General features: G+C 36.4%; 1 protein-coding gene across 1 annotated transcript; it reads left to right on the top strand.

Annotated features, from left to right (window-relative positions):
- The first annotated feature begins 107 nt into the window (after nt 1-107).
- Nucleotides 108-24,268, top strand: NAPG (NSF attachment protein gamma). Its single transcript, XM_019649977.1, has 12 exons — nt 108-495; nt 7,991-8,058; nt 10,304-10,388; nt 11,127-11,144; nt 11,802-11,832; nt 15,398-15,507; nt 15,624-15,690; nt 15,986-16,056; nt 18,030-18,108; nt 20,036-20,115; nt 20,693-20,822; nt 21,915-24,268. The coding sequence occupies exons 5-12, from the start codon at nt 11,821-11,823 to the stop codon at nt 22,056-22,058; spliced, it is 693 nt and encodes a 230-aa protein (XP_019505522.1). The 5' UTR covers nt 108-495; nt 7,991-8,058; nt 10,304-10,388; nt 11,127-11,144; nt 11,802-11,820; the 3' UTR covers nt 22,059-24,268.
- Nucleotides 24,269-25,543: the final 1,275 nt, after the last annotated feature.

The following is a 25,543-nucleotide window of genomic DNA, read 5'->3' as shown; positions in this document are numbered from 1 at the left end:
AAACGGGGTGGGTGGCGACCTTCTGGGGCCGGGAGCCGGGCTCACTGCACCTACGGAAGCGTAGATGGTCCGCCCTGCCGGAAGTCCTCCGCGCCTCCTCTGAGGGGTCCATAGGGAGGAGGCGCCGCTGCTTTCTCATTAAACAGGGTTTCACAGCCTTGGCATTTTGGATTGTATGATTCCCTGTGAGGGGGGCCGCCCTGTGTATTGTAGCATGTTTAACAAGATCCCTAGCCTCTGCCTATTAGATGCCAGTAGCACCCCTCTCCCCCATCCCTGTTTGTGACAACCAAAACGTCCCTGGGGGTGGGGGTGGGGGGTAACATCGTCCTGTTAAGAACCACTGCTCTAAAAGACTGTCTCGTGTTGCGGAGAGGGCTACACATTTAACCTGAACATTTCTGAGGACTCCTTGTTGTGTCCCATTTACTGTTAGTGAGGCAAGAATTGCGCTTTCTTCGTATTCTCACGCCTGTTCGGCCAGCTTCTGGTACGGTATGTAGTAGCCACTGAACAAAATTTGCGGAACTGAATCGATTCTGCCTAATCAATCCTTTTGACACTACCCTTCTCGGCTGCATTACTCCAGCGAATTTTTATTTGGCGGTTAGAGATAATGAAAAGTCCACATTGTGCGCCGTGTCAGATGCTTCGAATACCTAATCTGAGATCTCAGCAATTTACCAAATAGATTCTCATTTTACAGAAGAGGAAATGAGACTTGAAGAAGCCTCATGATAACTTATCCAAGGCTGCACAGTGGAAAGGTGACAGAGCCAGATTTGGAACAATGGAAAAATTCAAGCTCTTTCTGTTGTACCACATGACGTACTTCCAGGCAGTATGGAAGGTACTGGGGCTCTTTGGTGCAGGTGCCCACAAAGATCCTTCTGTTAAGAGTACACACAAAGTATTATTAGAATAGTGTGCATAGTAAGGACCATACTAAAGCGGCATTAGCTGTGCTTTGGTAACAGAGGGAAAAGTTTATTCTGCCTGGGGAAACTTTGAAAGATTTCACAGAGGTGATTTCTGAGCAGGGTCTGAAAAAGACATTTTTAGACAAGGGCAAGTCCTATGAGAGAATCTAGGCACAGGATGTAGTAATGAGCACAGGTCTGAAAGTGAATATAGGGTAGTTGCAGTGCCAGGGCATGAGCTAGAGAGGAGGAGATTTGGGGCCAGATTGTGAAGGGGCTACCCCTCTGATGGCCCTGAACCTTAGCTTTTCTAGGGATCGAATAAGAAATGCGGTGCCAATGTCAGAATGGACTGGGGGAAAGGAGATTGAGAACTTGGGCATATTCACTAAGAAAACATTTACAAAGTTGTCCCATTCTATCCGTACACCAGCTACTGGGGTTTCTGAGATAAAAAGTGGTCTCTTCCTCAAGAACTTAGAATTCACAGGAGAGCACACAAGTGAACAGGGGAGTAAAAATAAGGTATTAAATGCTAGAATAGAAGTATACAGTGGCTTCAGTGGAGATGCAATGTAAGGAAAAGCTGTTATCCCAAGGGTAGGGGAATGAAAGAGAGGGCAGAGCGTGAAAGGGGACTTCCTCGTTACAGGTTAGTAGGCTGTCATGAGGGCCCGAATTAATTCAACAGTACACGTGGCAGGATTGGGTGACATGAATTTAATGACTTGACTGGGTATTGAGGGAAAGGCTTGACCCATAGGTGGAGTGTAGGACAGACCTTCAGCCAAAAGAGGGATCAGAGATGAATGAATATGATGGGTGGGTAGGGCTGGGACAGGGAGGTGTTGTATTTATGCTTGAATGTGTTATGTTTGAAGTACCTGTAGACAGTTACTCAGTAGGCAAATGGGCAAGAATAATGGGCCTGAAGTTTTGGAGAGAAGATTTGATGTTTCTCTGTCTTCTAATGATAATGTGGTTCAGTATTGTCAAGTAGTTTTGTAATATTATTTTTTGAAATTTAATATTATTTTATATTAGTTTCGGGTGTACAACACAGCAGTTAGGCATTTATATAATCTATGAAGTGATACACCCGGTAAGTCCAGTACCCATCTGACACCATACATAGTCTTTACAACATTATGATTATGTTCCTCATACTGTATTTCACATCCCTGTGACTATTTTGTGACTGCCAATTTGCACTTTCTAATCCCTTCACCTTTTCCCCCAGCCCCCAACCCCCTCCCATCTAGCAACCATCAGTTTTTTCTCTGTATCTATGAGCCTATTTCTGTTTTCTTTGCTCATTTATACTGTTATTTAGATTCCACATATAAGTGAGATCATATGGTATTTGTCTTTCTTAGTCTGACTTATTTCACCTAGCATAGTATCCTCTAGGTCCATCCATGTTGTTGCAAATGATAAGATTTCATTCTTTTTTATGGCAGAGTAATACTCCATTGTATAAATGTAGCACAGTTTCTTTAACCAGTCATCTGATGATGGGCATGTTGTTTCCATATCTTGGCTATTGTGAACAGTGCTGCAGTAAACCATAGGGGTGCATATATTTTTGAATCAGTGTTTCGGATTTCTTTGGATAAATACCCAGGAGTGGAATTGCTGGGTTATAAGGTAGTTTTTTTTTAAGTTTTTAAGGATCCTTTATACTGTTTTCCTTAGTGGCTGCACCAATTTGAAATCACACCAACAGTGCACGAGGGTACGCTTTTCTTCACATCCTTGCCAGCACTTGTTGTTTGTTGATTTATTGATGATAGCCGTCCTGACAGAAATGAGGTGGTACCTCATTGTAGTTTCTATTTCTCTGGTGATCAGTGACATTGAGCATCTTTTCACATGTCTGTTGGCCATGTATATGTCCTCTTTGGAGAAATGTCTCATCATGTCCTCTGCCCATTTTTTAATTGGATTGTTTTGGTGTTGAGTTGTATGAGTTTTTTAATAAATTTTGGATATTAACCCCTTATCAGATATATCATTGACAAATATCTTCTCCCATTCAATAGGATGTCTTTTTGTTTTGTTGATGGTTTTCTTTGCTGTGAAGAAACTTTTTAGTTTGATGTAGTTCCACTTATTTATTTTTTCTTTGTTTCCCTTGCCGGAGGAGATATCTCAGTAAAAATATTACTAAGGGTAATGTCTGAGAGTTTATGTTCTATATTTTCTCCTAGAAGTTTATGGTTTCAGGTGTCACTTTAAGTCTTTAATCCATTTTGAATGTATTCTAGTGTGTGCCATAAGAAAGTGGTCCAGTTTCATTTTTTTTTTGCATGTATCTGTCCAGTTTTCCCAGCACCATTTATTAAACAGACTGCCTTTACCCCACTGTATATTCTTGCTTCCTTTGTCATAGATTAATGACCATACAGGCATGGTTTTATTTCTGGGCTCTCTAGTCTGTTCCATTGATCTATGTGTCTCTTTTTATTCCAGTACCATGCTGTTTTGATTACTATAGCCTTATAGTATAGATATCAAATTTGATATCAGGTGACATGATACCTCCATCTTTGTTTTTATTTCTCAGGATTGCCATGGCTATTTGGTGTCTTTTATGGTTCCATATAAATTTTAGGATTATTTGTTCTAGTGCTGTGAAAAATGCCATCGGTATTTTGAGAGGTATTGCGTTGAATCTCTATATTGCTTTGGGTAGTCTGGACATTTTTAACTGTATTAATTCTTCCCATCCATGAGCATGGTGTATGTTTCCATTTTATTTGTATCTTATTTAATTTCTCTCTTCAATGTCTTATAATTTTCTAAGTATAGGTCATTTACTTCCTTGGTTAAATTTATTCCTAAGTATTTAATTAATTTGTATATTTTGATGCAATTGTAAATGGGATTGTTTTCTTAATTTCTCTTTCTGATAGTTCATTATTGGTGTATAAAAATGCAACTGGTTTCTGAATATTAATTTTGAATCCTGCTACACTAAATTCAATTGTAAGTTATAAGGTTTTTTGGTAGAATCTTTGGGGTTCTCTATACATAGTATCATGTCTTCTGCAAATAATGACAATTTTACTTCCTGCTTTCCAGTTTGAATGTCTTTTATTTCTTTTTCTTGTCTGATTGCTGTGGCTAGAACTTCCAGTACTCTGTTGAATTACAGTGGTGAAACTGGGCATCCTTGTATTGTTCCTGATTTTAAGGGGAATGCTTTTAACTTCTCCCTGTTGAGTATGATGTTAGCTATGGGTTTGTCATATATGGCCTTTATCATCTTGAGATATATTCCCTCTGTTCCCACATTGCTGAGAGTTTTTATCAAAAATGGATGCTGGATTTTTGTCAAATGCTTTTTCTGCATCTATTGATATGATCAGATGACTTTTATTTTTCATTTAGTTTATGTGGTGTATCACATTAATTGATTTGCAGATATTGAACCAACCTTGCATACCAGGAATGAATCCCACTTGATCATGGTGTATGATCTTTTTAATGTATTGCTGAATTTGGTTTGCTAATATTTTGTTGAGGATTTTTGCATCTATGTTCATTAGGGATATCGACCTATAGTTTTCTTTCTTGTTTTTTAAAAAGTTTGTAGCAGAGGATCGTTTTATTAGAGAAGAAAGTTACAGCTCTCGAAACGAGAGGGGGTCCAGACCAGGGTGCCCACAGTTAGGTGGGGAACTACTCCTTTTATATGTCTCTGTTCTGATAGGATTATGTTATCTCAAGACTGGGGCTTAGAAGATATCATTGCCTCCTGCTCATTCCATCATAGAGTCCTAACTGCCTTATGTTGTGTTAACTAACCTGTCTTAATCCCCCACTCTGGAGGTGAAACCCTAACTTCTGACTTCTTTGTTATAGGCTTTAGAAAAAAACCCATCTCCCCCTCTTCCCAAGTTTGTCATTCTGTCAGGGGTCCTGTGACTTAAACCTATCAGTCAGCTATTAGATTATTTCTTATTGCTCTGTTATGGTTTCTGCCCGAATTCCTTCTACCGTAGCCATTTTCTTGACTACCTATAATTTTTCTATCTCAGTACTGTGATCATTGCACTCTTCCCGGCTGAGGCAGATCAGTCTCCGGCCATTTGATTGCCGCTCATGGCGGCTCACAGCAGCTCACGCCAGCTGCCAGCCACTCACAGTAGCTCACTGCAGCCCCACTGCAGCCTATGCTATCGCCGGCGACTCACGGCAGCCCAGCTCCAGGTCGAGCCATTGTTCACTATCTTAGCTGTAGAGGGCGCAGCGTCACTGGCCCATGTGGGATCTGAACTGGCAGCCCTACTGCTCCTAGTTTCCTTTTTTTTGTAATGCCTGTGTCTGGTTTTGGGGATCAGGGGATTGGTGGCCTAATAAAATGAGCTTGGGAGCCTGCTTTCCTTCTGGATTTTTTGGAATATTTTGAGGAGATTAGGTGTTAATTCTTTTTTGAATGTTTGGTAAAATTCACCTGTGAAGCCTCCTGGTCCAGGACCCTTGTTTTTTTTTTTTTTGGAGCTTGTTGATTTCTGATTCAATTTTATTGGTAATGAACAGTCTGTTCAGATTTCCTGTATCTTCTTCTTGAGTCAGCCTTGGAAGATTGTATGCTTCTAGGAATTTGTCTATTTCTTCCATATTGTCTAATTTGTTGGCGTATACTTGCTCATAGTATTTTCTTAAAATTTTTTTATATCTGTGGTGTCTGTTGTCACTTCTCTTGCATTTCTGATTTTATTTATTTGGGTCCTTTTTTTTTTCTTGGTGAGTCTGGTTGAAGGTTTGTCAATTTTGTTTATCTTTTCAAAAAACCAGCTTTTGGTTTCATTGATCTTTTTTTTGTTGTTGTCTCTATTTTGTTTATTTCCACTCAGATATTTATTATTTCCTTCTTTACACACACTTTGGGCTTATTTTGCTGTTCTTTTTCCAGTTCCCTTAGTAAAGATAGACTGTTGATTTGATATTTTTCCTCTTTCTTTAGGTAGGCCTTCATTGCCATGAATTTCCCTCTTTGGACTGCTTTCGCTGTGTCCCATAGATTTTGGGTTGTGTTTTCATTTTCGTTTGCCTCAAGTTATGTTTTGATTTCTTTCTTGAGCTCATTGTTGACGTGCTCGCTATTTAGTAGCGTGTCATTTAGCCTCTATGAGTTTGTGTGTTTTTCAGTATTATTCTTGTAATTGAGTTCTAGTTTCATACCACTGTGGTCAGAGAAGATATTTGATATGATTTTAGTCTTCTTAAATTTATTGAGATTTGTTTTGTGGCAAATGTCCCATGTGCACTTGAAAAGAATGTATATACTGCTGCTTTGGGGTGAAATGCTCTAAAAATACCAATTACATCCATCTGGCCTAGTGTGTCATTTAAGGCAGTTGTTTCCTTGTTGATTTTCTGTCTGGAGGATCTGTCCATTTGTGTCAGTTGGGTGTTAAAGGAAGTTTTGTAATTATAATTAATCACCTTAAACAGGTGGTGGTTTTGTGGTTTTTGGTCCTATGGAAGTTGATCAAATTTTTGGCCTCAACAGAATTTCCTTATTGACTCTTTTGACAAAAATAGTCAAAAGCACTAACAAGTATAGGCATTAAACTAACCAGAGTGCATTCTTGCTTTCTAATTAGAGGTGCTTATTTGACTATGGATGATTTACTATATTTTGAATTCTTTAGCTCTTTCCTTATGTATCCCATCAGACAATTGAATGCTCTTATGTTGTTTTTGATGAGATTTTAAAAATTATGTTAATGCACAGAATATAATGAATGCTTTATAGGGTAGGAGTGGAGGATTAAATTTTTGCTTTATTTTATACTCCCTCCATTTTGTGGATTATAGTGGATAGCCTTCAATTTAAGGATTTTTCTTGGTAGGTTTGAAAAATTTACTTACAAATTTGAATCTTATACCCGTATACTAACACAAATGTTAACTAAATGTAATTGGTAAAAAATATTGGGTTGTCGGAAAAGTCATGACGTATTTTTTTCTATGTTTTTCGTTGCAAAAATGCATCATGACTTTTCCGACAACCCAATATATTCCTCAAAAGTTAGGGTCTCTGGTGAATTCACACAGCTGTCACAAAATGAAGGTGTACTTCTGAGGGCCCTTGGGGACTCCCCATCTATCAGTTAAGGGTCTCCCTCAATGCCAGGGAAGCTAACAATGTTATATGCTAGCCTGCTCTCTCTAATTGAATTGAAATTAAAGTTTCAGATGGTGTTATTTAGCAATTCTTATGCATACCCAAGCTTGATAGTCACTGAATTAGTTTAAACTGGAAATATGAAATTATTTTAAAATAAAAAATAAAATATTGCAGAAAGGGCAAGTAAGGTAAAGACTCAAAATTGATTGTCGTTTGGCAGCTGAGAGAAGCCAATAGTGATCATGGAAAGCACCTTCTCTTGTTTTCATAACATCCCTGTCTTTCTGGTTATCTTTCCTGATGTTCACAGTTCACTGATGGCTAATTCACAGCCCTTTTTCATGTCTCCTTCTGTTGTTCCTCTCATTGTTGGTTTTCTATAGTCTCTCTGCCCTCTCTCTAAGGTCTTCCCAGGGGATCTTAACTGAGCCCTTGGTATGGCATATGCTGATGACTCCTCAATTATTTCTAGCCTCTCCTGACCTTCAGTCTCACAAATCCAACTGCTTACTTGACGCAGTGCTTCAGAGAGCTTCAAGCTTCAGAGCTGGTTTACACCCTGGGTTTTTGTTGCCACCCCAAAATTTCTGGTTCAGTAGTTCTGGGGTGGGGCTCAACAATTTACATTTCTAGCACATTTCCATGTAACGCTGAGCTGAGGACCATGAACTGAGCATCTCTGCTGTATTTCTATGTTATACAGGCATTTTAAAAGCAGGAATCACCATGTCTGTGGGACTGGGAGGGAAAATGATGAGGTTGTATTTAATCGTAAATAAGGTCGGATGGAGGTAGGCAAGGTGAGGACTTGGTACATTGTGGATCCTCACCTCTTTTTATAAATGACCCATAAAGTCTTTACAAGCAGACTTCTGATTTAGGAATGTGGTTGGTAACGTCTGTGAAATGTGTCTTCCTTTCATTTTAGCCTGAAAACTGGTTTTTTAAAGTGGAAGCCAGATTATGACAGTGCTGCTTCTGAATATGAAAAAGCAGGTATGCGACTATAACTCCACCATGTGTAATCTTAAAGTAGGCTGACAACTTCGTCTCAGCATAATACCTACTCTTAATGCTTTCTATATGATTCTAATAGTTAAGAAACAACAACATTGAACAATTTGCCCAAGCCCTTGCATTTTTTCCATTTGTTATTTTCTGATGTGTTGAGGGCTGAGTCAAAGATCTGGCTACCTCTGCAGAGATAGGCAGTACTCAGCTGCAGGTTTTTAGCATTGTTTATACATTCTTGAACTTCAGTCAGTTGCATACTATTTCCAGGAATTTTGCCACATCCCTCCATTATACTTAACTATTATTGACTAAAGGTTTTTTTGGTTAGCTTTTTAAAACAATTTAGCCTTATTCTAAGCAGATCTGAAATCATGTTTGCTTCACACATAATTTTTTATGAGCCTTACTTTGCAATACACTGATAACGTTCATGAAGTCTTAAGAGACATAAATATTTGAATAAATTTGTTTGTATATAAGATAAAACTTATCTGAAATATGCAACAGACAGGGACTAAAAATTTAGCATTTTAAATTATAGAATAGCTTTGAGCTTACCTACAATTATTTTGGATATAAAGCATAATACAATTCACAGTACCTTGAACATATTTTATAGTTACGTTAAAATGATAGCCCTGATCACTTTTGTTATCCTAGCATAGACATCAAATAGGTAATGTGCTTTTGGCAAACATTATTTTATCACCAAAGAAAAAAGAAATTGAGTAAATTGAAACTAATCAGTATAGTAAAGGTTTTATTTTCTACAATAGATAATAAAAGAAATAACAGCAAATGAGTCTTTAGCACTTTTATTTAAATCCTTAGTAAATTCTCTCATATTTATACAGAGGTGCCAAAAAATGTATACATATTTTAAGAAAGGAGAACTGTATTAAAATTGTAATACTCCATATATACCGATAACAAAAGATGAATACAAATCACATTTGAATTCTGCAATTATAAGAGGTGCTCAAAGTGGTTACCATCAGCATCCAGAAACTTCTGATTGCGGCGAACTATTGCTTGAGCAACGCTGACGAAAGTGTCCACTTAAATACATTTTTTTGGTACCCGGTATATCATATTTTACAAAGAAGATAATATTTGTGTATCGTATTTAAAAGGAAACATTAAAGTTCAAACTTTTTATGGATTTTATGGACACTTTGTACAAGAATGCTTTTGTAACTGGAGGGCACAATTTGCAAATTTCTGTGAGGGAATTTGACACAGATTTGTTGTATATGCATCTGAGACCATGAGCTGCTTTCAAAAATAAATATTTCAGGTCAGATTTTCCCATTAAAGCATCCTTTGTTTATTTTCTTTAAGGGGTTATGCAAAATACATTTAATCAGAAGAATAAATGTGGAAATTCAGAGAGGGAAATAGTTTGTTTATTTTCAGTATTTTATTAAAGAGAATTTTAAGAGTGTGTTTTTAACTAATAACTTTTTCTGAAAGCAATATCCTTTTTACTTATTTACAAGCAGCTTTTTGTAAGTTTGCCAAAATCTTTAATATCATATTTTAGGGCCAATTCTAATTGTTTTGCTCTGGTGATGATACTTTACAACAATGAGCAATGTATTTTAGCTCTTTGGACACTGAACTGTCTTTTTCACAGAAACCTAAACAGTGCAAAAGCTTTATTTTAAAAAATGCATTTTTTAATTTTTTTAGACATTTGTTTAAAGATTGTTTCAAAAAAGGTTTATTGTAAAAAAATATTTAATGTATTTATTGCTTTTTATTTCTAAATAATTTAAAAGATGGAATAAGTTATAACTAAAGCACTGTTTTTATTAAATAAAAACTGGTGAAGTAAAGTACTGTCTTTTGTGACAGTACCTCTCTTATTTGGGAGGTTTGACTGATGCGATCTTAGTTTCGCAAAGCTTAAATGTTGATGTCAGAAAGACTTCCTGGTTTTTAGTGGAAGTAGCACTGATTTGTAGCTAATAGTGTACAATTAAAAAAAGCAACCAAAGTTTTGAAAATACTTATAAGTTGTTGATAATCAAAAAAGTGGTAAGAAAATTGCTTTAAAAAAAAGTAGAATTTTATGGTTTTGTGAAACTTCCTACTAAGTATAATGTTTGATTAAAATAAGTATATTTTCTAATACTTCACACATAATACATATTTTGGTAATGATTCATTTGAGGTTTTTTTAAATGTTGGACATAGGAAGTCTTTTTTTGTTGTTCTATTTCAGCTGTTGCTTTTAAAAATGCCAAACAGTTTGAGCAAGCAAAAGATGCCTGCCTGAGAGAAGCTGTTGCCCATGAAAATAACAGAGCGTATCTTTTTCAGCCTTTAAAAAGACTTAACAATGCGATGATTTTGACAAACACATTATTTTCTCTTGTTATAAATTTGCTAAATGTGGAGTATAATGGTATTAAATTAGAAAACTATTAGAAAAATTCTGAATAAACTCTGACGGAGCTTTTATAGAGACTTCTGATTATAAGGTCCATACTGCTTTGCAGAGCTACATTTGAGAGTTTATTTCATTGTTTCTGAATTTGCTTGATGTTGGTTTTACTTGGGATGAAGTGAGGGAAATCTGGAGACAGGCACTGAGGGATGAAGAGTAGCACAGGTCTGGGAGATGTATAAACTGCTATGTAAATATTTTAAAAATATAGTTTTCCTTAGGTATCTGAAATAAGATTTATAAGTAGTTTAAAACAATAGATTTTCCTAAGGTATTTTAAAACTTGCACTGAAAAATGTTTATTTTTTTGTCTCACTTGCTAATTATGGTTATAATAGAACCTTGCATTTTAGTAAAACTCTTCAGATTAATGCATAATGGAAATAGTTTAAAATCTGTGCGTTGTTCTTGTGAATTATGTAGTTCTAAGAGCCATCAACAAGCATTACATTATTTCTTCTTTACCTATATGTATGATTTGCCTTTTGGATCACAATTGGGACAGTGATTTAGTTATCTTTGTCTTTTAAATAGTAAATCTTTATAAGTGCTTGATTTGCTTTTTTTCCTTAATTTTGACTTCGTTACATCCGTTCAGTCTTTTTCATGCTGCCAAGTAAGTAAATATTCTCCTAAGTTTTCATGTGTTTGCAGATTATTATGTTTTAAATGTTGCTGTTTCTCCACAGGTCAGTAAATTTTTCCTAAATTATAAATTTGTAAATAGTGAATTCTTTTGTATTGATTGAAATAAAGGTCATTTCTATTTGTTTCAGTCTTCACCTGAACCTTAAAAACTAAACTCTCTCCTAAGATATACAGTGTTTAAATTAAATTCACCCTAATATTTTTATGAAATATTTATGAAAAAGCAAGTAAGTTAGAATCTTCTTTTTTCTTTCTTTCTTGATATTTAATAGTGCCTATGGAGAAAAGCAGGAAGCTTTCTCCTGCTTTTGTGGAGAGTACTTATTTGTTTTCAAAATGTGGACTTAGGTTTATCAAGTAGAAAGTCATTTAACCTTTCTGACTCAAACTTTATTTTGCATCTGCAAAATAAAATCCCTTTAACTGAGACGTCTAATGTTTCTAAGGCATTATTGCCTATAAAAAGAAAAAGAAAAAATTATCTTGTGTGCTTATACAAACCTAAAGTAATATATAGTGCCTGAGCCAGTTTAAAGTGAAATTACTTCCCTTTTCTGTAGTAGGAAGTTTCTCCTCCCCCTTATTTCTTTAAGATCTCACCTGAGAAATTATATTTTCTTTGCAGAGCTTATGAGCAAGCTGGCATGATGTTGAAGGTCAGTAATCTGTCACAACTATTCTATATGTAAAATGAATTAACTATAAGGTGCTGAAGTAAATTTATGTTGAGGATAAAAAGTCTCCTTGCTGTAAGGTGAGAGATGTTAAGATTTCTTGTCCAAAGCAATGCTAACTGGACTCATAGGGCACATTGTGTGTGTCATAAAGTAGGGAGTTTTAAAAGTGAAAGTTAAGAGAGACTGTATTGGAGGGAACTGGGAACATCAAAGTTCTAAGCTTTGTAACCAGGAGAGAGTGTATTGTTAAACGAAGAGCTAAATGGGGGTTGTCCCAACTTTTGAGAACTTTAGGACTTCTTATTGTAGTGAAAATTTACAAGTATATATTTTTTACTACCCCTGGATTATAGAAAGGAGAGATTTTTGCATGTTTTATAAATCTCAGTTAACATTGAAGAGAACCATAAACTTAATCTGTTGCTATTTAACTGATTCTTTTTGCATGGGATATTTTGGCTGATGTTCCTCTGCCGCTTTTCATATTTCTGCTTCTTAAAAACAGGTTGAGAATTAATATCCTGTTGTGGTGAGACAGAGCATACTACTTTATGACACTGACTTTCAAAGTATGCCAGTGGCAAGTGAAATAGAATATTTTTCTTTCCATTTTTATGTTCTCTAATATGGTTCTCTAATATGTTTTGAATTATTTATTATACAGCTTTATTTTATGAACTTACTCTGCTTCTTTTTAATTTCTACAGCTTTATAATCTTTAATTTACTGATTTTTTAAGTGAATACATGCTCATTATAGAACACTTAGAAACACTGAAACATTTAAAAAATGTTAGTAATAGCTGTTAAGATGTATAGTTTTTTTTCTTCATTATTTTTCTATACACATACCTTTTCACATGTATAAAGAAAACTGAGATAATGCTCTTCACACCATTTTGTATCTTACTGTTTATATTTAACTTTTTCGTGAAGAATTTTAATGTCATTTAAAAAAATACTTCCATAATATGTATCAGTAGTTTTAAGAGTTTTCAAAGCCTTTGGTCCAGGAATTCCTAGTCTGTGAATCTATTATAAAGAAATAGAGAGATAGCAAAGATTTATGTATAAGGATTTTTATTGCTACATTGTTTTAGAAAAAATAGCAATTATCTAATTTTTTAATAATAGGAAATGTTTAAGTAACTTATGATGCTTCATTATGATAAACTGTTATATGACCATTGTAATAAAGCTTTTCTGGCTAAAACATGCAATCGAATTGATACTTGGTGATACAAGTCAGGTTATTGGCCTCATTTCCTTAGCAAATAAAATTACTTCGATAGCCAAAAGAGTCAGGTATCTGCCCTGGACTCATGTCTAAATTTCCCCTGACACTAGGAAGTACCAAGGTGCCTCCTGTAGTCTCAGTGTACTTTCTGCCTATTGTTAGAATACACTGTCTTCATACAGAAATGCTAGAGCACTGATAACGTATAATCCTCAGCCTCAGTTTATATTCTAACAGTAGTACTAAGGCTTTAGTTTTCATCAAAAGTTATTAGGCAGAAATCATTTCCGTTGCTCTAATACCTGTTTAATTTGAGGATTTGAAAGACATTGCTTTGAATGAAGGAAAAATAAACCTAATGGGCAGGGGAAAAGACAAAAGAAAATACTTTCTGGCATGCTCTTGTATTTAAATTAAATGCCTTTGGACAGTCCTTGGCATCATTAGGAGTCCGGAGCTTCATGGTCCACAGTTAGTTCTGTGGGCTACAATTTCCATCATTTGTCATATAAACCTTCACATCCATCCCCCAGCGAGGCTTAGGAAGTGACAGTTTGTAGATGGATTCACAAGGGAACACAGGGACTTGTTGGATCAACTTCTGGTTTTGTCATTTTGCAACTGTTATGATTTCATATCCTGTTTGCCCCACAGAAGTGATAAGGTGACTCAGGTACACAAGCCACTGAAAATAGGCATTTCTAAATTTTCTTCTCATGATTTTGCCATACTAGAAGAACATGGTGAAGAGTATAAAGTAGTGTAACTTTTAGTTAGGCAACCCATTACTTTAGGGAGAGGTGGTATGGTTGGGCCTCTGTTATTCATAGTCGTGTTTGATTTGGTGCAAAAGCAGGAAGATATACTTACTGTTCTTGACACATGACTTAGATGGTACTTATTTCATATTGCCCTCTCATGCAGCTATTGCTCTGTATGTCTTACCTATGAAAGTAAGACTCATGAAAGATAGTACCCTGTGTTATATCCTTATATTCTTTTTACCCCCTCCTATGTTTTGCATATTGTATATGGTCAGTATATATTTGTTTAATTAATGGATAAGTGAATTTGGGGAAGAAATACTCTGTAAAAGTCAAAGGGACCCTCAGGGTTAAAGTGGGTGAAATAGATTTTGTTAGTCTCACCTCCCCTTCCTACCAAATATCCTTCAACATATACCATAGACACTTGGTTCTTTTCTTGACCTTTGGTTTCTATAACAAAAAAGATTTTATCACTTAGGTTTGAGGATATATTAGCTAATATCACTCTGAGTTTGATAGGAACTTTCAGTCTGTTTTATTGTTATTTTGCTCCATTGCTAAATAATAATAAAAAACAATTATATTTTGAAGTCAGTAAGAATGAGACCGGCAAGATTAAGATTTGTGTCCTAAAAAAATTTATCAACTTAGTGAGGGATCGAATAGGCAGATTTGAAAACAACTCAAGATGTCAGTGTGGAGCCTACTTTAAGATACAACATGTCAACCCTAACTAAATAGTGCCTATATACTTTATATCTAGCTTTTAAATGAATTTTTAAACAGCTTGATTTAGAGATATTAGATATGAGGGCCACAAGATGCTGAGACTTGTGGTTTAATGGTAAGATACAGAGTTACTCTGTTGATGGCACTCAGCATACATGGGAGAGGGTTGCAAGCTTAGATGAACTCAGGCGAGTGACAGGAGACAGGCCTGGGTGTGTAAGGCAGTAGAGAGAAATGCGGCTGCTTCCAGGCGGTGACCTGGACAGCAGCTGCTCTGTCCCAGTGAATTATTGCCACGTGAGAATGCAAGCCTGCTGATGCCATAGCTTTTGATACACATTTTAAAATAGAAAGTTAAAAAAAACTTTTGTGAAAGTTTCTGATTTAAAAATATTGAATGGTTCAAGTAAGATGCACTTGAAAATGAGATGCCACCCTTGGGCTACCAGTTTGCAACCTTTGGCATAGGTCTTGTGTGTAGTAGGGACTCAGTAAGTGTTCAAAGAATTGTGAATGCTTAGAAAACAGTAAAGAGCAAATGTTTTGGTTTCTACTGTTTGTATAGTTTCCCTGAAACTGAAGGGCTAATGAACGTGTGTAGAAATTAACTAATACATTTTTGGTTTGTTTAATGAAGCTTGATGGGGAGAGTAACCGTTTTAAGGCATTTCATTTTAAGTATATTTATTGTACAACATTTTGAGTCGTTTATTTTAATGAATCGGAGATAAAATAATTGAATTTCAGATTGTTAACTCTGTATGTCTTAAGTTAATGCATTTGCTAATCCATGCAATATCCTTTGTCTAAAGGAGATGCAGAAACTACCAGAGGCTGTTCAACTGATTGAGAAAGCCAGCATGATGTATCTAGAAAATGGCACCCCTGATACAGCAGCCATGGCCTTAGAACGAGCTGGAAAGTGAGTGTGTAGAACACAGTATCTGCACAGAAGTCATTGTCTTTTTGTTTTAATAAAGTCCTTTGAAAACAAGTTTTCTATTGCTCATGTAAGTCAAAATTTCTTGTCTAATTTAGGCTTATAGAGAATATAGATCCAGAAAAGGCTGTACAGTTATATCAACAGACAGCTAATGTGTTTGAAGTAAGTTTGAATTTTATTTTTTCTTAAAGTATACTTAGAATGTTTAGATTTATGATATGTAGGAAAACAGAGAGAAATGCAGCAGCTATGTTTTAAAACTTTTCTGTGCTCACAACTGAACTCTATTTTTTCTATTAGACAGTAATGACTTCAACTAGCAGCTTTGGTGTCATCCCCCCTACCCACACCTGCCCCCATGTCGAGTGCCATTACTTTTTTATCAAATAATTATTGGAGGGAAAGAAAAAAATTCCTACATTAAAGCATCCAACACTCTTTTCCTTGGTTCCTTCAGAATGAGGAACGTTTACGACAAGCAGTTGAGTTACTAGGAAAAGTCTCCAGACTGCTAGTACGAGGGCGCAGGTAAGTTTTCTAGAACTGTGCTCATTATGTCTATGTATACCTTTAGTTCATGTTTGGAACTGTTAAGTAATTTTGGGAATGGCTTGTTAACCTTTTTGGTTAAGCCATAGCCACACCAGGCAACCCAGTAGAAAAATTAATGTCTACAAGATGGCACATTGAGTTAAACATTAAAAGATTTGTTTTTCTAAAGTGTAATCCCAAAATGTATTATGCATGGTGCTTTCATTGGCTAAGAACTGACTTAGCAGCATGAGAGAGAGCAGTTTTCTTGATCTGTTAAGTTGGTTATATTATAATGTCTCTTTTGTAAGGGGAGATATCTATATAGGCATAAGTAACAAGATGCTGTAAATGCTCACCCATGAAAATGGACAGCTTCTTGACAGCCAAATAATGTCACTAAATAGGGTATTTACTTTTTTATCCTTTAAACATATGACCTAAGGTACAAATAGCTGGACCCCAGAAACCTGGAATCCCTATTGGCTTTTCCTTTTGTTTTTTACTCACTTCACCTCAATTTAAGCTTAGTAATCAATTTCTGTCATGAATAAAATTCTGTTTAATAACATTTAAGATGAACACCCTTCAATTCTGCTACCATACCCAACTTAGAAACCAACTTTGTTTCCATAATTTAGCAAGTTGATATTTCATAATTCAGAATGCATTTCTCTAATGAGTCTTATTTTATGAGGCAGTAAGTTACCACGGTGCAGCCCACAAAAATTCAATTTAATTCATAATGTGAGTTAAACCAAGCCAGTGTGTGTATTTATATGTAAATAGATTAAAAGATCATAATCAACACATAAAAATACAGTGTAACTTTTTTTTTTTTTTAACTTTATTGGGGAACAGTGTGTTTTTCCAAGACCCATCAGCTCCAGGTCAAGTCATTGTTTTCAGTCTAGTTGTGGAGGGCGCAGCTCACTGGCCCATGTGGGAATTGAACCGGCAACCTTCGTGTTACAAGCACCGTAAACCAGCAACTTTGGTATTATGAGCCCACACTCTATAAACACCTGAGCCAACTGGCTGCCCAACTTTTTTATATTTTTAATTTGGTTCACAGCCACACCTCTCCTTCTGTATCCTAACAGTGCAAACTGCTTGCCGTTTTTGGTTGTTGGGATGAGAGAAATGGGTGAAGACTCAAATATTCATCTAGTCACAAGTTAGATGGTAGTAAGGGAGTCCTGGAATTTGGAGTATAACACAACTAACTTTACAGGGAGATGAGGATCTGATTAGAGTGATGGGATTCGGGGTGGGGCGGTAAGAAAGGGGTAGGCCCTTAGAGGATCAGAGGGAGAGGTTTGATGATACTGTCTCTTCATTCTGCCATCTGAGTGGGATGGAAGAAAAGGAAATTGTGTGAAAGTAGATGGAAAAAGATGAGTGTTGACAATCAAAGGTGGCAGGAAAACCTTTTTCTAGCCTCTGTCTGCCCTCCACTGCTACCCTTTTGGGCACCTGCTGCTGGGAGGACTCACTAAGGTAGCGGTGGAACAGGTGGCGGTGAGGACAGATGGGGACAAGGAGTTCTTCAACTGGGGGCAGCGCTGTCGTGGCATCTGGATGGCCTTTCAGGGGAAGGAAAGATATCTGGATGATTAAGCTGAGAGTTGTCTCTCTAATACATTTCACAAATGTCCATAAAGCAGTCAGTTGAATTTGATAGATGCTGATTAATGAATGATCCTTACCAGACTTAAAACTCTCCATTTGAAGTAACCTATCCATAAGTTCTTTTGCTTTGTCTGTCTGATGTGTAAAAAGGTGACTCTAGCATTTAAAAGACAAGCCATATAAGCAGAGCTCATGGAAACATGGGCTATGGAGCAGTTGCTAAAATGCCTGATAATCTTCTTTATTTCTCTGAAATCTGTAATATCAAATACATTATAAGAATGACCTCTGCTATAGATCATTTAGACCTGCCTTGATTTACATTTCTTTGTCTTTAGGTTGGATGAGGCAGCTCTCTCTATTCAGAAAGAAAAAAATATTTATAAGGAAATTGAGAACTATCCAACTTGTTTTAAGGTATGTTTTGAAAATGCTTATTTTTGGCTTTACATTAGATAATTTTTCACATTGGTACTTATGACTGGATTCCATGGATATATATGTATTTCTTAAAGTAACACTTTATGGGCCTCTATTTGTGGCCAAGATGCAGTTTGCCCACTGTAGCTCATCTCTCTTGCTGATTAAAACTGAAACTTCCAGACAAAATACAAAAAGCAGTTACTGTCGGACTCTGAAAAGCAGGTAGGGGCAGGAGGACGTGGAGGGGAGCAAGCACTTGGAGAAGCAGCCAGTACGGGAGTGGGTTTCAGGCGTCTCCCCTGTTTCTTCTTGCGGCATTGACTTAAGAGAAGCCCCAATCATGGAGCTGGGCAGCAGAGGCTCCAGTAGCTAAACATTTTGAAGAGCCCATCTATGCCATCTTTTTAACTACAGGAACTGGGGAAAGAGGCCCTTGTTTTCCTCTTTGTTCTCCCTGGGCTTTGCGCCCTAGAAATGACTCCATGGCTGATCATGTCCCTCTGGTCAGTACAGCTGTGGGTGGTGGCACAGGCCGACAGAACGCCAACAGAAACTCAGTGTCTGGCCAGAGGAACTGGGAAGATGAGTTAAGAGAGCAAGGAGAAAACCTCAGAAAGGGGAGCTGGAATAGGGAATCCCCTGAGAGAGAAAGAGAGAGAGAGAGAGTGTGTGTGTGTGTATACACGTGCATGCGTGCCCACACAAGTCATGGTTTTACTGTCCAGCTGTGCATGTGTGGGCCAGAACCAGAGCAGCAGAGTCTAGGCTTTGAGAACTGCAATAAGATGAAACCACTCTCCAGGGCTCACAGCACCCTTGCAGGGCTCATGCATACAGTAGAACCCAAGCAGCAGAGCAGAGGGACTGAACTAAGACTAGAGCCACAGCCCACCCATAGCAGACAGAATATGCAGTCTGAGCCTATTGGGCGATTGCCTGTTGGAAACATCCAAGTCTCCTGAGAATTATAGGAAAGTCTGTGCAGCATAATATTCACAGTGTCCAGGATACAGTCCCAAATTACTCAACATAGGAAGAACCAGGAAAAATATGACCAGTTTTCAAGAGAAAAGACAACTGATGCCAACCCAGAGATGACCCAGCTGTTGGGGTTATCAGATCAGGATTTTGAAGCAGCTATCATAACTGCTGCAAGAGGCAGAGGGTAAACACAAAAGGAATTATTTTTTTTAGATGAACTAAATGAGAATATTAGAACTGAAAAAGCAGTATCTGAAATAAATACTGGATGGGCTTAACGTGATAATGAAGATGATGAAGATTCAGTGAACTTGAATGATAGACCAATAAAAGTTCTCTGAAAAATAGAGATAAAAAGATTGGAAAATACTTTATGAAGAGCTCTTTTGTCCATAAGATCTCATCAGTCATATCTTAGATCTTATTAATGTTTTGGTTGCCTTATAAATAGTATCATTGTTTCTGTTGCCTAAATTTTTCATTCATTCCACTTTTTCCTAGTATCTCTTTAAGAATTCCTAAGTATAATTGTAGAGTTTTGTCCCCCCTTTTTAAATTCCCTTTTCAAGGTTAAACCTATATAGATATTTAAAAGAAATTTTCTTTAAAATGTATAGTGGTGTTCTGAGGCTTTGTTACTGGAAGTGCGATCCTCAGACTGGCAGCAGCAGCAGAATCTCAGGTTTGTTGTTGTTGTGGGCCTACTGAATCAAAGTCTTCATTTTAACAAGACCCCTGCTGCGTGGTTTGTGTGCACATTAAAGTTTGAGATGTACTGCATTTCAGGATATTTTCATTCAGATGTCCTGTGGAAGCTACTGTAGAATTTATAAATCTCTTTCTATAAAACTGAGACTCTGAAAATTAAATTCCAAATGTCAAGAAATTGACTTTATTAAATAGATGTAAATTTGGACCATAATCACCTCTTTTGTTTTAGAAAACAATTGCTCAAGTCTTAGTTCATCTCCACAGAAATGACTACGTGGCTGCAGAAAGATGTGTCAGGGAAAGCTACAGGTAAGACTGAAAGCACTGTCTTGATTTGCAATATTACCGTTTCCATTAATCCATGATGACTGCTTAGACAAGTATTCCTGGCCATGAAACCATTTTTTAAAAATAAATTTCATAGTGATATGAGTGCTTGACTACCATTTTAGCATTTCAGCTTTTACAGCAGGATTTTATAGGTGTTCTTTCCTCTGTGTTTCTCCTGGGGACTTCCATGAGAGTGAATGACTTGAATGATTTTGTTATATTTGCCTTCTAAGAAAAAAGAACAAAATAAGAAAAAAGAAAATAGAAAAGTTGTTCTCAGAGTATATGTTACAGGAAGATCAGAATAAGGGATTTTCCTGTTCAAGATATTTAAAATGAGCAGTGTCAATGTGGGCACTGTTGACATTTTGAGCTGCATAACTATTTGTCGTTGGGCCTGTCCTGTGCATTATAGGCTATCTAGCCACATATCTGACCTCCGCGCACTTGTAACAATTGAAGACGTCTCCAGTCATTGCTAAATCTCTGCTGGGGGGCAGATTCATCCTTGGTTGAGAAGGAACATGTGGGAATGTGTGACTTGTGCTTGCTTTAGCATTCCAGGGTTCAGTGGGAGTGAAGACTGTGCTGCACTGGAACAGCTTCTCGAAGGATATGACCAGCAAGACCAAGACCAAGTGTCAGAGGTCTGCAACTCACCACTTTTCAAGTACATGGACAATGATGTAAGTGGCCTTTTGTTAGTTTTCTTTTTTCCTCTTGAATGGAAGAGGCTTCTAGTGAGAGATTTTTCTCCTGTGGACTTGTGAGATTTTCACCCTCTATTTTTTACTTCAAGATACCTCTCAAAAGGGAACTTGGCATTTGCACTGAATTTCACTATAGGTTTAGAATGTTTGAACAACCATGTGGGTTTACAGCCAGTTATTTATCCATTTAACTGTGTTGACCATTGTGTATTTTTTAATTCAGCCCCATTTTTCAGCTTCCTCCATCTACTGGCCTCCTTGCTTAGTTTATTAAATTTCTTTTAGGCTCACTTTCTGAAAGAGGCCTATCATACAGTGGCCTTTGTAATTCAGTAGACTTCTTGGAATCCCACTGTTCTGTGACAACTACAATAGCTGTGTGATGCAGGTTATTAATGAATTAGCTGTAGCGTCAGTTAACTCATCTGGAGAAATGGTCCTTGTCTTGCCTGCCTGTGTGAAGAGCAGATTTGGCTGTGTTTGCTAAACAGCCTCACACTGCCATACACAGAGACTGAGCCATGAGAGTGAGTTTCTATTCTTTCAAATATCCCTTTTCAGTAGAGTTGTGAGCACCTGGTCATTTGATTTTGTCTTGCAACTTTAGTCTTATTATGGTATCGGATCAGCTTAATGCCTTCAGTTATTTTATCATGATGTATATATATAGAGGAACCAATTTTTTTCTACGTAAGTTCTTAATAGGCTTTTGTAAATCTGTATATATTTTTAAAGAATTTGTCCCTAGCTTACACTCTTCATGTACTCAACAGATCTTTATTTCATAGGAACTACAAGTATTGCCTAACTCACTATGTCCTGATTATCTCAAATTCCTAAGTGTGCTCTATAACTGACATTTTTGTTAGTTGTGTACTTGTTGAGGCGTGGTCATGATCTATCTGATGGCAGAGCAATGTGGGGTTTTCTATGATTGTTTTTCTATCTAAATGACAGTATTGGTTTTCATGAGTTAGAGAGCTGCCTTTTACAGATAGCTGTTGTTGAGACATCACATGTGGAGATTCTAGTTATCTAGCTTTTGAGAACGTGCTTTGTCATTGACAGTATGCTAAGCTGGGCCTGAGTTTGGTGGTCCCAGGTGGGGGAATCAAGAAGAAAGCGCCAGCAACACCACAAGCCAAGCCCGAAAGCACCACTGCCACCGCTGCAGAGGAAGGCGAAGATGAATATGCGGGAGGGCTGTGCTAGGCTTTGCCGAAAGAAAGGGAAGAATCCTGACATGCCGTTCATGGGCTTGGAACTTACCTAAGGATACCCAGACTTCATTGCACTCATGGTTTTGAATGCTAATAAAGACTAATTTTTTAGTTATTATTTCCCCAAACTATCCATTGTACGTACCACCTGTGAAGCATTTTTTTCTTTCCACGATAAGAGCTTTTCTAAGACAGCAGCAGGAATGAACAGAAAAAAGTACCATCATATTTTAATACAGTTGATTTTAAAGTTTGAAAGCCAAATTCTAAATACATTATGTTCTAAACAACAGAGACAATAGGCATAGATATTCTCTTCTCTTGGGCTCTTGTAATTTATTGTTAAGAGAATTTTCTTTGCATTTTATTTAATAATTGCTGCTAAAATTGAAGTTTACTAGTTAAACAATAGTATTTTAAACATTTGTTTTGAAAATGAAATTTATCCCCCATGATATCAGATACATTTAATTTAAATTATTAAATCTTTCCAGAGGTGAGATTGGCACAGGAAACTATTTTGAGACTTACAATATTAGCCCAATAAAAGACACATATGTAAGTTTGAAACTAGGTAGCATATGAAAGTTATTCTGTAAATGTCTTCAGTTCTCTGTGAAATATGGGTATTTTTTCCACCTCAAAAAACCCACATAGTTACTGTCTCCAAACCCACTTGTTTCTTGACTAAATGGGAACTAATGTGGATATTTTTATGTGTTCTAACAAAGAGGTAATGTTTCCATCAATCTACATATATATTTTTTCCCTCCAAAATAAGATGATTGATTTAGAGTTGTAACAGACAGTAACTTGACATGGGAAATGCTGTATACCACAAAAATTTTGCTCTGAAATGGAAAACTGTTTTTGAAGTACTTATATTTAAAGTCCCATGCTGCCAGTATTTTGATTCTTTATAGATTTTTCCTAAAAGGTTCTTTTGAAGCATTCCTCTTTCATTGTTTGTGGCTTACTTAGACTCATCTCCCAACCTATTAATTGGAAAGAGACTCCAAACACCAGCAGTGGGCATTCTGCAGGCGATGGACCCAGAGTGGTTTCCTATTCCTTTGCACCCTGTCTCCTCATAGAGTCCTACCTGATGCAAGCGCAGTGTGTTTAGTTTTGCCAGACTTCCTGAAAACACTAAGGGAGATTATCACAAATAGTTCACAGTTGGTTAGGTAGGAGAGCTTAGAATAACATCCTCATTTGGCAAGTAAACTTGGGGTGGTGGGTGTATATTAGGATAGAAATCTTTATTGAAGGTCTGATTCAAAACACTGGTAAATTTGACGTTTTGATTCTGTAGGTTACTTGCATAGTTCAGTGGGTAGCAGATAATTTTCAATAATTGTATGGAGATTAACTTTGACCAATCTCAATAGAACTGTATTTAGGCAGTTGTATTTAATGACATATTGATATTTCAAAGATCCTATCATTGCTGCTTTTCCCTTTAGATCCAGTGAGAAGCTTCAGAAGTCTTATAGTAATGTCATTTGAGCTGATTATCTATTTAAACAGATTTAGTAGCACTTAAAAGATATTTTATACCATTTGTTTATAGACCATATTATCCATTACAGCCTTGGAAACATTGTTTTTACTTTTACTCTTTTCTTACATATTAAACAAAACCAAGAATGATTCAGTGCATTCTGTAGCAGCAAATGAGTCTTAAACAACATAAAGGAGTGCAGCCTCTCTCCACCGTCCTTGCCCACGTTGAAGAACTGATACGTGGAACTTGTGGATGTCTCTGATGTCAGGGTTATTCTGTGTGGTGTCCAGTAAAGAGTATTTGTTCCACCTTAAGCATTTAAGCTTTCTACTTACATAAATCTTTATCCTCAGAATATAGTCAGTTGGTGGAAAAGTTGGTGTTTACAACAGGAAAAGTTGTTTTCCAGAACTCATGTCATCACTTTTAACAAAGTGGAAGTCTGCATGAATATGCTCAGAATCTAATATTCAATATTATATTGTAAGTGCAGTCAGCCTACAAAATATATGTAATATATTAAATTTATTTGTACATATGCAGAGTATGGTATTTGTGTACGGAATTTGTGCTTTATGCCTATTTTTTTCCAGCTCTTTGATGAGTAGAATATTACATGTGTTGTTATGGAAATGCGGATTATTGCTTCTATGGGAAGATAATTATGAAAATAAAATCTGAAACTGTGAGAATCATTCTTTTTATTATTATTATTATTATTATTATTATTATTATTATTATTATTATTTACTTTGCTTTGCTTGTTTATTTCCTTTTTTCCAAGGATACATTCTCATTTATATAGATTCCAGCTATATTGTATAAGTACAGTATTTTGTTCTCTTAAGTTGTATTATATTCTGGTCTTTGGGAGTTAGTTAAGAACCTTTGGGAGTTACATTAAACGTGGGCTTTTAAAGAAACTGATCATACAGTTACTATAATCTTGCACTATCTGCTTTTTGGTGAGATGGAAGACTTTAATACACCTTCCAAGAGAATACTTCTTCCATTAAGTTTAAGTGAGGTAAAAATACATCAGGAGGCTAAGAAAACTAATGTGAAATGGCATTGTTTTGCATTTATACATAGTTAGCACCTTAATTACCAGTGGACTTACTTAAAATTAACAAGATATTTTTTTGAGTGTCTACTGTGTAATATTGTCCATATCTTTCCTAGAATGGGAGTCAGTATGATTTGATTCCTGGACTTAATGGAGTAAGACTTAAATGGACTTAATTGGAGTAAGAGGCAGAAGTAATGCAGGGGAAGGAGTAGATCTTGGACATAATGTGATTTTTGCATTTCTTTCAGAACACCTTGGAGTGTTCTGAGTGTGTTTTGTCGTCACCCTGGTATTTTGTAGCATTAAGGTGGACAGTTTAGGAAGGATAAACAAAATCCATCTACTTCTACCCTCCTCATGGTTTTCATTAGGCTAGTACCAATAAAAGTCTCAATACTGACTTTGATTTGATATGAATTTAAGGACATTAAAAATGTCTTGAAAGAAAAAAGGACTGAGGCAAATGGCAACTTTGAAAATAGAGAGCAAACCTCTTCCATTCGAGTGTTTTAAGTAGCCAAGAGACCTTTGTGCTTAGGAGGTACTTACAGGGCTTTTAATTAACATTCAAGGGCACTGAATAAAATTCCCCTAAATAATTAACCCCACCTACAAACAGATTAATGAAATCCCCTTAGAGTTTAAGGCTTAAACATTGTAAGTTACATTTACAATTTGTTTTGCATCTGATTCTCCCAAAACTTTCGAGGGACCTCAGAGCAGTCTTGAAACTTAACTTTCAAAATCTTTGCAAGCACTTAACTAACTTGTAAAGCTAATAAACCCAGCCTATACATATAGTAAATCAAGTTTCCAAAATTTCAAGTGCTGTTTGTGAACTTAAATTCTCTAATTAATCACAAATATTTAAAATGAAAATCAGAAGGTTAATATGCCAGAT

Source organism: Hipposideros armiger, unplaced genomic scaffold (genome assembly GCF_001890085.2).
Source record: "Hipposideros armiger isolate ML-2016 unplaced genomic scaffold, ASM189008v1 scaffold_136, whole genome shotgun sequence".
In the NCBI taxonomy this organism is placed as follows: Eukaryota; Metazoa; Chordata; class Mammalia; order Chiroptera; family Hipposideridae; genus Hipposideros; species Hipposideros armiger.
This window is presented reverse-complemented; position numbering and strand designations above follow the sequence as displayed.